The sequence below is a fragment of the Marmota monax genome, unplaced genomic scaffold (assembly GCF_021218885.2).
Source record: "Marmota monax isolate L192 unplaced genomic scaffold, Marmota_monax_Labrador192_F-V1.1 WCK01_AAM20220418_F8-fsc00023, whole genome shotgun sequence".
Lineage (NCBI taxonomy): Eukaryota > Metazoa > Chordata > Mammalia > Rodentia > Sciuridae > Marmota > Marmota monax.
Genome location: NW_026692907.1, coordinates 15,588,417 through 15,601,955, shown reverse-complemented (window position 1 = coordinate 15,601,955; position 13,539 = coordinate 15,588,417). Strand labels below are relative to the sequence as shown.

The window sequence follows — 13,539 nt, the reverse complement described above, 5'->3', positions numbered from 1 at the left end:
TGCTATATAGTATACATTTTAAAAATATATATTATATATAATGTATAAATAAATGATATATACTATATATAAATATACTGAATATACAACATAGTATAATTATATATGGTACATTATATATATTTATAAATGTTTGTATACATATTTCTGTCATTATCACTGTTGTGACTTAACAGGGACAAATCCTTTGATAGAGAGGAGTCATAAAATATGCGTGTTCCCAGGAGGAGAGTAAATGATCTTTGCTTTGTATGACCTTTGTGCTTCACATTATTTAGTCCTCTCAACAGTATACAAAGGAGATATTGTTCATTCCTATTGTACAGAGGATGAAGCTAGGCTGGGATAGTAGAGTAAGTTGTTCAAGAGTCTCACACATTGTAGTGGCAGAAGCTGACCTCTGGCCAGATTCCAAAGGCACTAAACTGCAGTGACTTGAATTCCTAAAGCAGAGATAGCTGGGATCAGCTCCTTCCCAAAGCAGAGTCTGGTAGTAATGGGCTTCTGGCTGAGGAAGGGTATGGATGACAGAAGGCGGCACTGGGTGATTAAAGAAAAGAATCTTGGAGAAGATGGGCTTAAGTAAGGTCTGAGAAAGGGAGTCTGGGACTGTCAATACCCTGGGCAATGGGAAGGATATTGGCACGTTCCTTCCCTCACCTATTGCTCCTCTTAAATGCAGTCTTGCTCCATAATACAGATGCCTTCTATTTCCAGGCCTTCCACTAACAATGGCCCATCCTGCCCTGTGAGCTGTTCTCACCTCCTTTTACTGAGCAACAGTGGCAGCTCCCTTCACTGCCCTTGGCCCTCTCGCCTGCCAGCTGAGCAACCTCTCCTTTAAAACCATTTCTTTGCACAATGGAATAGCTTACTGGCTTCCTGCCAAAACCAAAATAGTATTGCTTTTATTTATCTGTTCTATGTTCAGTCAGGATTGGGAAAGTCAAAAGCTTCAATTATCTTGAATTTGGATGAGTCAGTGCTCAGACTAGTATTCAGCAAATGGAAAAAAAATATTTCTTATTTCTTTTGAAATAAGATGAGTTGAGGAAGGGAATGTAAGACCTATAGAGGAATAGAACACTATGGTTCTTTTAGTGTTTTGTTGCATAGGTTGCTCTTCAGTTCAGGAAGAAAACAGATATAACAGTGGTAACTCAGCTTGAGTGACATCGGCTTACCCATAGGATCTCAGGGTTCCTTGTAACTACAACAGGAACCTTAGATGTGGTCATCACTAGCAACCCATTGACTGACTACTGAGACTTTATTCCTTACCTCCATGATGGGGTATTTCTTGGCCCAAGTGCTGTTTGCTGGGTCTGGAATGTCTCTGCTACACCACTGAGGTCTGAGTAATGAAAGGAGAACAAATGCCCTATAGATGAGAAAACAATGACATTTGGTTAAGCACATACCAATGGCAAGGAAACACAGGTTTCCAGTGTAGTGATTTTGGTGTGGGGGTTGCTTTAGTATGCAAAGAGTAAAATATAAACCCTCAAGGACAAAGATAATGGAGTAGTTTCCTGTGAAATTCAGATCGATGATAAAGAGTCACCATACAGCCCCTTAGGGGTTGCTAAATAAACTATGAAATTTTTCCTCAGTGTGATTTTTAGCAATCTCTCACTATCCAGTCATGTATTTATTCAACAAACATTGAATAAGCTCCTAAATATGTGATCATCATAGTGCTTCATGCTGGGGATAGAACAGCAAGTAAGGGTACCTGATCCTGTATCCTTTGGGAACTTATTGTTGAGCTAATCAGAATATTTACAAAGAATTTAAGATGATTAATAAATTACTACACTAAAAGTTAAAAAAATACTCAGGATACAATAAGGTATAAATAGCTTGAACTTAAGTATGTTAGCAATGTTTGTACTTGGTGATCAGAAGAAATACAGGTTTTTAATGATATGGAAGGAAAAAACTCCAAAAAAAAACTTATAATTGCATGTGACTTAAATATTTTGCCTATTTTTTGAAAATTTTAAGACCAGTATGAAACATTTTCAAAGATTTAGCTTTAATGAACTTTGACAAAGAAAGGTCTCTATAATTTTTTAACTTTTTAAAGTGAGAGATATTGTCATGTGACACAAAGAAAAGTATTTTTCTCCAAAGAAATATGATCACTGGTATCTGTAGTCTGGTATAGAGGCAACTGAGGGCAATAGCCGTTGGCCAATAAGATGGAAGAAAATTAGGTTCCCAAGTGACTGGAACAAAGCTGGCTGCCAGCCTGGATGATTTTCCTAAGAACTGGTATATGGAAGGAATAATTAAAATTAAAACACTGTATTTGAGTTTTCCTGATTATTTTTTAAAACAGCAGTTTAGCCTTCACCCTGATATCTACTATTTCCATGAAGAGCCTATATGTGATCCTAGTTGACTTTTGCGTTATACTTTCAAAGTATACCTAAGAGAGCACTGCTTTGACATATTTATCACACATTAGATCTTCAATAAACTAAAGCCTTCCTGAGAAGTTCAATGGCTAGCACAATGATGTTGAGCTAGTTTTACTTTGACTATTTCTATTTCTTTACCTGGGATTTGAAGAAAGCTTTGTATCAAATAACAAACTAAATATTTTTCTTTACAAAATAATGTATGTTTACTAAAGAAATTTCAGAAATTATAGTTAAATAGAAAAAAAAACTAAAATTACCTTTGATTTTATTCCCAGATACAACCTCTATTAATATTGTGTTATATATCTTTGGGGTAGAACATTAATTGCCTCCCACCATCTATTTTCCCCTATTTCCTAGGAAGAGTACCCTCATTTAGTGGGCTAACAGTACAGCCAACTTAAAGACCACTTTCTAGTTATGATGCCAACTACTGGACCATGAGGTGAACTTGAGGATGGAAGTTACGTCAGGACAGTGTAGCAGAAAAACAGAAGATGGCTATGTCCCTGGTGACTGGAGCCACCATATTAGCCCTTTACTTAAGCTTATTTCTTTAACCTGGGGGAGAAAGTGTGTATATGTGATACTGGGAATTGAACCCAATGGTGCTCTACCACTGAACTATGCACCCAGTCCATTTTATTTATTTGCTTATTTTTGAGACAGGGTCTTAATGGGTTTCCCAGGCTGGTCTTGAATTTGTAATCTTCCTGACTTGGTCTCCTAAGTAATTGGGATTACAGGCATGTGTCATGCCCTGCATATTTTGACTTTTATATTATGTACGACCAATTTATATGTCTTTCATATGTATGTGTGTATATACTCACTATTTCTAAGAAATTAATATATGTATATTTGTCTTGCAAACTGCTTTAAAAAGTATAATATAACAAATAGCATTTAATTTTCTTCTATATCATCTTTTTTTTTTTTTTTTAATATGGGATCTTGGTATGTTACTCAGGCTGGTCTGAAATCTGTGGGCTCAAAGCTGGCTGCCAGCCTGGATGATTTTCTCCCATTTCAGCCTCCAGAGTAGCTGGGACTACAGGTGTGTGCCACCATGCCCAGCTTCTACATCATCTCTAATGGATGCATAATATGTTATAATATGCAATATGTTGTGATTTAGTTAACCAATCCCATTAGAGTGGGAAGTTAGGTTATTTAAATATTTTCTTTATGAACAATATTTCAGTAAACAATTTCCACTATCTGCACATATCTATGATATATTTAAATATAAATACCTAGGTAGGAATTGCTAGGGCATAGGTACACTTTTTAAAACTGAACACATACTGTTGTCTAAAAACGGTGAATAAATTTATTCTGCCACCAGCAATGTATGAGTATGTCTGTTACCATAGCAGTAACAGATATTATTATTTTAAAAATACATTTACCAAATAGGTATAACCAACTCACTTTTGCCGGAAGTACCGTACTGAGAAAACACCCACCATGATGATGGCAATACAAATGCTTGGCGTCACAAACATGTTCCAACTGGCTTTACCTGAAAAGTTAGAAAATCCTATTACAGTTATTTTCAATGAACATTTCAAAATACTGACCTACAAATAGAACTTTACTTTTTGTGTGAATTCTCTGGGCCCTACTCACAGCTCTTGGGCGGTTGGGCTCAGGAACAAGGTCAAGCCATTTTTTTTCATTTGGTTAGGGAAAAAGGAGCTCCAAGTTTTAATCCAGCTCTGCTACTAACAGATGTGTGATCTGCAGACCTCAATTACTTGATCTGTAAAATGTGAATGATGATGTCTACCTTCCAGGTGGTTATGAAGATTAGAGATGGTGTATTTAAAGCATATGGAAATATATTGAATATCCGAGGCCCTCAAGAAATGGTAGCTACTAATTTTACCAAGCCATTGGATAAGCCCTCTATCTATCTGAGAATCTTTGAAATTATACTTGTTCCTTCCTATGAAAAGAATGAGAGCATTTCACTATCTATTGAAATTATTTATTAATTCACCCAACATTTACTGAGTACTAACCACGTATCAGGCCTTAGTAGGTGCTGAGATGCAAAGATGAATAGAATATGGGCTCTGCTGTCTTACAAAGTTGTGAATACAGTGCAGAAGACAGCTGTGTAAACATGTAAGCCATCAACTTATAATGTCATGGGATATGTGCATTCACAGTATTCATGGGCAGTGTAGCAGAGAACAACATAGGAAACTGCCTCACTGCGGGAGCTGTGAGGAGCTTGAAAATGGCATGATGTCAAAAGTTTAGAATTTAGAAGATGAATAGGAATCAGCTAAGTGGACAAGTTAAGACCAGAGCAGACCAGGAAACAGGCGAAGTCTTGGAAGGAGGAAGAGTGCAGCACTTTCAAGCAGGTGCAGGTAGTCTGGTCTTACTTTATCATAGGAATGATGAGATGTATAGCAAAGGATAGAGCTAGATGGCTAACAGGACCAGGTAGGACCTGGTGACCAAGAAATTTGAATTCTAGCTTGATGGTTCCTGGAGAACTACTGATGAATTGCAACCAGAGATGGAATGTCAGCAAGGGGTAGGAGAAAGAAGGAGCCACAGGAGCAGAGGCAGAGTTCCCTTAGGCCATGTGCTAACAAGGCTGAATTCGGGAGTTAAGGAGGCAGCCTTTCTCCACCCAACACAATCTGCATGATCTGCCATTTCTTCATCATCTACCTTCCTTTCTGGGCTGATGGGACAAGTTAGGAGAAACCACCAATAGAGAGATGATGGGTCTTTAGTCCACATTAATTATTCACACCTCATCATTCATAGGAGAACTAGAAAGATGAGAAGAAGGCTTGATAGTTTTCCAAAGGAGAATTTCCTGACAGAACAACAAAGTCCCGAAATGATCAACTTGATGTTGTATGTCATAAAGCAACAACAGCTTGTTGTACGCTTAGAGCAGAAGCAAATGAGCACTGCCAGAGAGAACAGTGTGACTTAGCAGGTGGAGAGAAGCCCATGTTAGCTGGGTCACTTACTCATACACTCGAATTTAACTGAAGGAACTAAGATCTGAGTTTCGTTTGTAGTTCTGCCACTTACCATCTCTGTGGTTTTGGATAATCTTTCTACATGTTAGTTCTCTCACTAGTACAATTCCCTCACATTTTAAAATATATTTCATATTAAGTGTTTGGAAATATGGGCCATGTATAGCCATGTAAGTTTGGTAAGAATAAATTAGCTAAAGTATGTATTATAGTTTGAATTGTTCACCCTTAAACTTCATAGTTGAAGTCCTACCTGAAAACGTGACCTTATTTGAAAATAGAGCCACTGCAGATATTACTAGTTAAGGTAAGTACTGGAAGGATGAGCCCTTAATCCAATGACTGGTGTCCTTATAAAAAGGAGGAAAATTGGGCACAGGGAGAATACAAGATGAAAGCAGAGATCTACAGGCCAGTGAACATCAATGATGGTCTGTAAACTACCAGAAGCTCTGAAAGGCCAAGCACAGATCCCCTCCCACAGCCCCCAGATGGAACACACCCTGCTGACCCCTTGATCTTGGACTTTTGTCTCACAGTTCTAGAAGCATTTCTGTTGGTTGAAGCACTCAGTTTATGGTACTTTGTTACAGTAACAGCACTTTTCAGAATGACTATTACATAACAACTACCTCATGCAATAAGTGCTACTATTATTGCTCATGTGACTTTCTTCCTTTGAACAGATGTTTAGTGAATATGTATTAGGGACCACTCTAGACCTTGAGTTCAGAGATAAACAGATGTCAATTCCTGTGTACTGGAAGGAAAAATCTGAGTATGGGTAAAGGGAAGGGAAGATCGAGGTGCTTTTGAGAATGCTTCCTGGAGGAGGAAACATTTCTGCTGAGTTTTGGAAAATGAATTGACACTGTGTCTAAGCAGACAGTGGAGGGGGAGGGCACTCCTGTTTGGAGGCAACAGCAAGTGAAAAGGTATGGCAGCAAGAAAGGAATTACAGAATTAAGGAAATTTTGATGTTTTCGATATGGCATGCAGTGGGAGTGTACACTTGTAAGAATACAGGGTGGACTCACCATCTTTAAAGTCATCTCTTACCTTGTGGAGAAAATTCCCTTTCATTTCCCTGGGGACTTTCACCAGCTGCTGTCAGAGCTGTCATCCACAGGATGTATGTCACTCTGGGCTGCAGGCTGTTTATTAGATATGAATTTTGGGAGAGGCTATAAGGAATTTCTGAAAGGCAAATGAAAGAAGAAAAGCATGTATTAAAGGAAATTGTTCAGTGTGGGCTTTCACTCATTTTTATTGTTTAATGCTTCATTTAATTTAAAAGGGAATAATACATTGCCATTTTAAAATTGTCCTAATTCATCAGGGCTTAATACTTTAGTAGGGCCTAGAATTGTCATTTATGAAGGTCTCACTCCATAGTGTACCAAACAAACTAAATATTACCTTTTTTTGTGGTAAAATCTTACACATTTTTTTTTGCCATTTTTTGTCTTTGAAATAATTTAGCTGTAGTAATTTTTAGTGTTTCTGGCATTTATCAAGTACATTTGAGAATTCTAAAGGAGAAAAGTAAGTATACAAATTGTTTTCAAGAAAAGGGAATTTTTAAAAGCAGCTACATTTAGCAATTAATGAAATAGGTGTTGTGGGAGACCAACCTTGCATGTGACTGAGTCACACTCCCTGGCTGGGTGCTGAGGCGCTCAGTCACAGAAATGTGGCAGAGCTTTCCCCACCCTTCTTGGGTTCGAGGGTCGGGGTCTAGTGCATGGATGTGTCTTGCTACAGCCCCATGGGTGAAGCTATGCTCACCTGTTCCTTTGTAATATAACCAACTCCTTGCCCTGTTTAGGATAGAATCTTCCATGGAAGCACCCTGTGTGTGTGTCCCCTTCTCTTACTGTGTCCTTGGGTGTGGCCTACCCAGGTGTCAGTCAACCTGCTGACAGTGGACATCATGAAGATAGACTCAGCCCTCTGAAACCTGACCCCTTGCCTCATTTGAATAGCTTCTCCTCAATAAAAGGGGTCAGCACGTGCTGTCGCTCTCTCTCTTCCTGTGGAACCTTAAGGTCAGAGGAGCTGTCACTGTGACCCCAAACAAAAAGGTATTTGTGTCTCTTGTGTGGTTATTTTGCACAGCCCAGTCAGCCCATTTCAACTGGAGTGACCCCTGAGCCTTTTAATCTCGAGAACAGAAACCCGGTAGCACATGCCTGTAATCCCAGCAAATTTGGGAGACTGAGGCAGGAGTATCACAAGTTTGAGGTCAGCAGTTTAGCAAGACCTTCTCGCAAATAAAAAGTTAAAAAAATAAAAGACTGAGCATGTAGCTCAGTGGTGAAGCACCCCTGTATTCAATCCCCAGTACTCTCAAAAGATAGAATAGACATTTACTTAACATTTTAAAATTGTGATTTCGTACATTTTTGTAGGCTCGGGGTCCTGAGCTTACAGGGCTTAACATGACGGTCTGCTTCAGTATGTCATGAAATCAATCATTAACAACTAGAGCAACGGTACTGAGGTTAGATTTGGTAGCTGTACGCCCAGATTTCTAATTCCTTATGCTCTCAACACCCCTGCAGTTTCTCTGCAGGGAAGATTTTGTTTTCTGAGCAATGCACCCATGCTGTTTTTCTCCCCCAAGAAACATGAGTGTTGGTAGCTTTTAGAAAGCAGGCAATTATCTCCAGTGTTCTGCAGGGTGAGGGTTTTGGGGTGAACTCTCAAAAGCTGGGGAGGTGTGTAACCTTAAGGCCAGCGCTGGAGCAGAAGGAGAGGCTGGCACATTCAGATGCCGGTGCCTGTGGGGGTGGAAGTGAAAACTAGGACTGTGACAAACTGGCTCACAAACTCCTGGGCAAATCCGAAGACACTCTCACGCTGCAATGATTTCAACACTCATGGGTATTTGTTGACTGGCTGGCAAGGCACTGACCATACAGAGCACAGAACCAACCTCCAAAGGAAAAAACTGATGACTTCCACAGTCCTGTTTTTCATGGGTAGCTAGCAAGATGGAGCCCTGTGTGTCCTTTCCATTCAACCCAAAGTGCCGAGGCCTGAGCAGATCATTTCACAGCTGTGACTCTCAGAGTGACTTTTATATTTTACATCCTGTTGGGAAAAGTATCTTGTGGAAAATTCCCAAGTCTACTAGTAGCTTGGTGAAATTGCTTGCATAGAATTAAGCTGTATTATGATTGAACTCTAACTCTCTCTCTCTCTCTCTCTCTCTCTCTCTCTCTCTCTCTCTCTCACACACACACACACACACACACACACACACACACACACACACACCCTTTCCCTATTCCTAAATCAGAAGATTAAAAGATTAATTTTAGAAAGAGCTTCCGCTCATCTTTCTGCACCAAAACATAAGCAGGCATTGGGGAGACAACCATCCAACTGTGTGAGGGTATCCTGAGCTCTAGGAGTGAAATGAGATGTTGGAACAGAAGGGATGGGATCTGTATGGTTTGCATGGCTTATAAAGTTTATTCACACATGTATATTTGAAGAACAAAAATAGCAACTCTATGGGGGAACAGAAGAGGGTGGTGGAGTCAGCAGTTTGGTTGGCAGAATAGGCTGAGTTGTGTAATGGGAGACAGGAGTCAAGCAGGAAAGACTGGTTCTGCTGCCTCTGGGCTGTGATCCCTGGCAGGGATAAAGTGGGCCAGTAAAGCTTCAGCCATGCGAAACCTTAGACTCAGATTGATCAATAATAAAGGCAACAGTTTAGCAAAGATGTGATAGTTGTCAATCAACAGAAAGGCAGTGGGTAGGAGAGTCAAGTGGGCCAGGTAAAATAGCTGTATTGTTCCTGGAAATAAGTTTTTACCTAAGAATCCTCACTGGGTATAATAGAGGATAGGGAAGTGTTCACCCATTTGTTATCCAAGAAATACCATTTTAATTAAGCACCTACTGTGTATCTGGGTGTATTCTAGGTAGAGATGACAGTGGTGAGAAAATTGCCATGACTTCTGCCCTTGAACTCTTGGAGTCTATTAGCAGGGACCATTCAGTGGTAGTGAAGTGTAACGGATCCTAAGTGGGAGAGGCTGTGTACCAGAATCTCCTGTGGGATTAATAACATGCAGACGACTTAGGCCCAGTTCTTCCTCCCCTTTCCTGTCCAGGAGGACTAAACATCCTTTGCTTTGGGCTCCTAACACTTGCATGTGCCTTAGGACTGCAGCCTGGTTAATGGTGCCAAGATAAGGGAGATGGAGCCTCTTGCTTCTCAGAGCACCACCCTTGCTTTCTATTGTGATGCTCCTCTTTGCTGGTGTTTTCCTCCTGTCTCCTCTACCTACTACTGCCGTCCAGAAACTACTCTCATGAATTCACAAATGATTTCTGTTTGCCAAATGCAATAAGCTGTTGTCAGTTCTCAATTATAGCAGTTATATTGCATATCTCTTTCCCTCTCTCTCCCCACTGACATTTCTGAAGGGAACATCATCAATAAGTGTTTAGTAAATTAAGTGAAAGTATAACCTAAAATGGTTATGAAATGGAACAATGAATTGAATTTGCTCTCTTCCCTTTTAAAATAATCTTACATAGACTTTAGGTTCATCCAATTTGCAGCAAAATAAGATATTTCCTTCGATATCTATAAGAATGGCTTCAAGAGCCAACTGACCATGGTTGTAAACTCTGTCAAAATGAAAATGGCTTTTGGGGTCAAATTTCACATGAAGAATTCCAAGTGGCCCATGAAGAAGTCAATTGACCTCTTGGGGTCACCTCTTGGGATGTATTTCAGAACTGACACCCTGAGGAGTCAGTGGGAAGCAGTTCTGTTTGGTGATATATTCTGTTTATCAATGGTGGATTAGATAAGCAAATGACTGTAAGATTTTATAATGAAATATTATGGTGCTGTTAAAAAAGAAATGAGGCAAATTCATGGAGCAAAAGATCTGTAGTATGTATTATTGAATGGTAAAGCAAAGTGTAGATCAAAATATAGAATAGATTCTAAATATATTCTTGTATTTGCATTACTTTTTTCTTTAAGAACAAAGAACTGCTAACAATTCAAATGCAAAGAAAGGGAGAATTTTCATTTTATATCTTTCTGAACTATTTGAACTTTTTAACATGTGCACATATATTTATATAATAAAAAGTAACTAGCTTTGGAAGTTGCACTTTTAGAGAAGCAATACTGCAGATCTTCTAAGATCAAGAGATAAGACAATCCCTTAGGAAAAAGTCACTTCTGTAGGTAGGCTTCTGTCATCTACCTCTCAGGATAGCTTTGTTACATTTTTCTTGGACCTAATAATGCTCATGAATGAATAAAAATGTTCTTTCTTTATGATAAATGCTCCTGAAAGAAAGCCAATTGTTTATGAAATGAAGAAGCCAAGGGGGGAAAAAAAAAGCTCTGATTAAATCAAAGATTGGAACATCAAATCTTGGAAGTGACTTAAAACAGTTACATGAATGAGTAGTATTTCATGAAATCATTTGAGATAATGCTGCAGCCAGAATTTATTGTAATTGCTTTGGCTTTATAGTTATAGAATGATTATGGGTCATAAAGGCTTACAGTATTGTAATTTATTCATTTTAAGGAGAAAGTAATGTGCTTTGGTGGCAATTGCAAATGTGAGGATTTACAAATTCTCCAAATGTTGCCGGGTAAAGTGGTGTACACCTGTAATCCCAGCCACTTGGGAGAATGAGGCAGGAGAACTGTGAGTTCAAAGCCAGCGTCAGCAACTTAGTGAAGCTCTAAGCAAATTAGCAAGACCCTGTCTCAAAGTAAAACATAAAAATAAATGTTAGGGATATGGCTCAGTGGTTAAGCACCTCTGGGTGCAATCCCTGGTACAAAAAAAAAAAAAAAAAGGAGTTCTCCAAACGTGTTGTTCACAAACCTCAAGGGCCTACAGAGTTAGTATTAAGAGGCCTGGATTGCTTTTTGAAATGCTCTCCCTGCCTATGAACAGGCACCTTGAGAACCTAGTTTACTTCATTTCTGTAGTCTTACAATTTGCTTGGCACAGGATGACTTTTGTCTTAATTTAATTCATTGCACAAATACTTATGGAGTCCTTACCAGGCACCAGGCATGGTGCTAGCACCGTGTGTGGATACACACATGCTCAAACTTGGGTTTTCCCCATATCCAAACAGGAGACCCCACAGCACATGATCCTCACACTTACCACAGAGCTCTGGCTGGGAGCTTGAGTCCCTCTCCTTCCAATATATCCTGTAGTGGAGGATGCAGCCCATTTGCTCCTGGACTGGAATGTGGTTCCATGAAATTAAGATGCTTCCCTTTTCCTCCATGATGGCATTGATGTGGGGGCCTTTCAGTGGTGCTGAAAAGAAGGTCATAGGAGACTTCTGTCACCCTCCAAATCCAAAAGTGAAGTGAAATTTGGCAAAAGGTCCCAAGGCTCACCTTTGTACTTGGAGCTACCCCGGATGGAGCTGCATCCTCCTTGATCCCTGGACAGGGCATGCACTCGGATCTCATAACAGACATAGGGCTTTATATTCTCTGCAAGGAAAAGGGAGTTCTTAGAATAGGTGTACTGTGCCTGGTGGGTCACTCAGGGAGCCATTTTAATATCTTCATCCAGGGCATTTCTTGCCTTAGTCTGAAGATGGTTCAAGGACAGTCTGGACTGAGAATAAAGAGATGACCTGAGTTACAAATTCTCAGCATCCTATTTGCCATGATGCCCGCTTTTAGAAATCAATGCTCCCAACTTCCAAGAATGAAACAAATCAACCAACCAACCTGTCTCTTCATACAAACAGGATTGTCATGACTAAGGAGACAAATCCATTCAGGTTCCAACAAGGAATACAAACAGGCAGACTGACTTGGGGAGGGTGTACATGTGGGGGGCAAAACAAACTAACAACTCACCTTGAAGGAAAAAACCTCTGACTTCTACAAAGAAATCATTTGTTGTTTACAAGAAAGTGAGGCTGGCATTTTGCAGGCACAGCACCTGAGTAGCTTTTCTAATTCCACGATGCTTATCAGGATCTGAGAGGGTGGCTCCAGATGGCACAGTGGGGATGACTAACCAGGGCACTCTCAGTGCAACCCGACCCCTTGCTCCTGCCTGGCCTTCCCTCCCTTGTTCCACTTAGGTCTCCAAGTTGCTTCACAGCCTGGAGATTTGGATGAGTCCCAGGAATGCTAATGCTCCTTCCCAGCTTTTAAAGAGCCACACTGCCCTTTACTGTCAGTCATGAAGCTTACTGGCAAGTTCCTCTTTCCCCAAACTCCTATTTCCACTAATCTCAAGAGTTCTGCTGCCTGTAAAAAAACAAAAAAACAAAACAAAAAAAACCTTGCCCCCATATATCCTGCCCATATTATATCTTTAAATTCCAAATAAAATTTTAAAGGAAAAAGAGAGATAATCTCTGCTAGGTAACTAAAGAGCAGGAGGTCCAAGTAAGAACTCTCCAATATTGCTTAATGCTCTGCTGATAGGTTGCTAGAGTCCCTTACACTGACAATTGATTGAAGTTCAAGGTCTTCTTTGGGGGAGCAGAGGAATTCTACATGATAGAATAATTTACTAAATTGGATGTGTTTTTATAAAAATCCATTGTCCCTTAAATGTTCCGGTAAGTAGGCAGCACACAAAGCAACCAGTCCTGTCAGAAGAGATCACAAATTGGAAAGCACGCCATGGACGATTTCCAATTCCAGTTTGTGAACCAAATGAAATGGAGAAAAGAACCCTCGCCAGCCCTAGTCCCATAATCCAAAGATCATCTGTGGGTGGCATCCAGACCAAGAAGTTCAAAGGGCCACAGAGGATATGGAATCATATTTAATCTGGGAAGGTTCTGGTGTGGCTTTCTGCTCCCAGTGCCTGGCTGTTCTACCCTTAGTCACGGAAGGTGCCAGTGAGTATGCCAGATGGAGATCTGGTAATTCCAGAAGAGCTCACTAGGTTCCAGGTTCCATGCTGAGTCAGGGCAGCAGCCTTGGGAACTGCCACATCAGATGCTATGGGTTTCTTCCTGTGAATGGGCCACTCTTACTGGAGGAGGGAAAACATGGGGCTCCATAACTCAGCTGTGTTACCCTTTCCAAAGACAGTAGAACT

The 13,539-nt window shown here is 40.1% G+C and overlaps 1 protein-coding gene across 4 annotated transcripts in view; it reads right to left on the bottom strand.

The window, feature by feature from the left end:
* Positions 1–13,539, bottom strand: part of Il12rb2 (interleukin 12 receptor subunit beta 2) — an 85,348-nt gene that overhangs the window by 5,809 nt on the left and 66,000 nt on the right. For all 4 annotated transcript variants that reach the window (XM_046451129.2, XM_058581582.1, XM_046451127.2 and 1 more), the window contains 5 exons: positions 11,862–11,960; positions 11,620–11,778; positions 6,506–6,643; positions 3,864–3,954; positions 1,282–1,381 (listed from right to left, as the gene is read on the bottom strand). In XM_046451129.2, the coding sequence (XP_046307085.1) occupies positions 1,282–1,381; positions 3,864–3,954; positions 6,506–6,643; positions 11,620–11,778; positions 11,862–11,960 (587 nt within the window). The remainder of the gene's footprint in view (positions 1–1,281; positions 1,382–3,863; positions 3,955–6,505; positions 6,644–11,619; positions 11,779–11,861; positions 11,961–13,539) is intronic.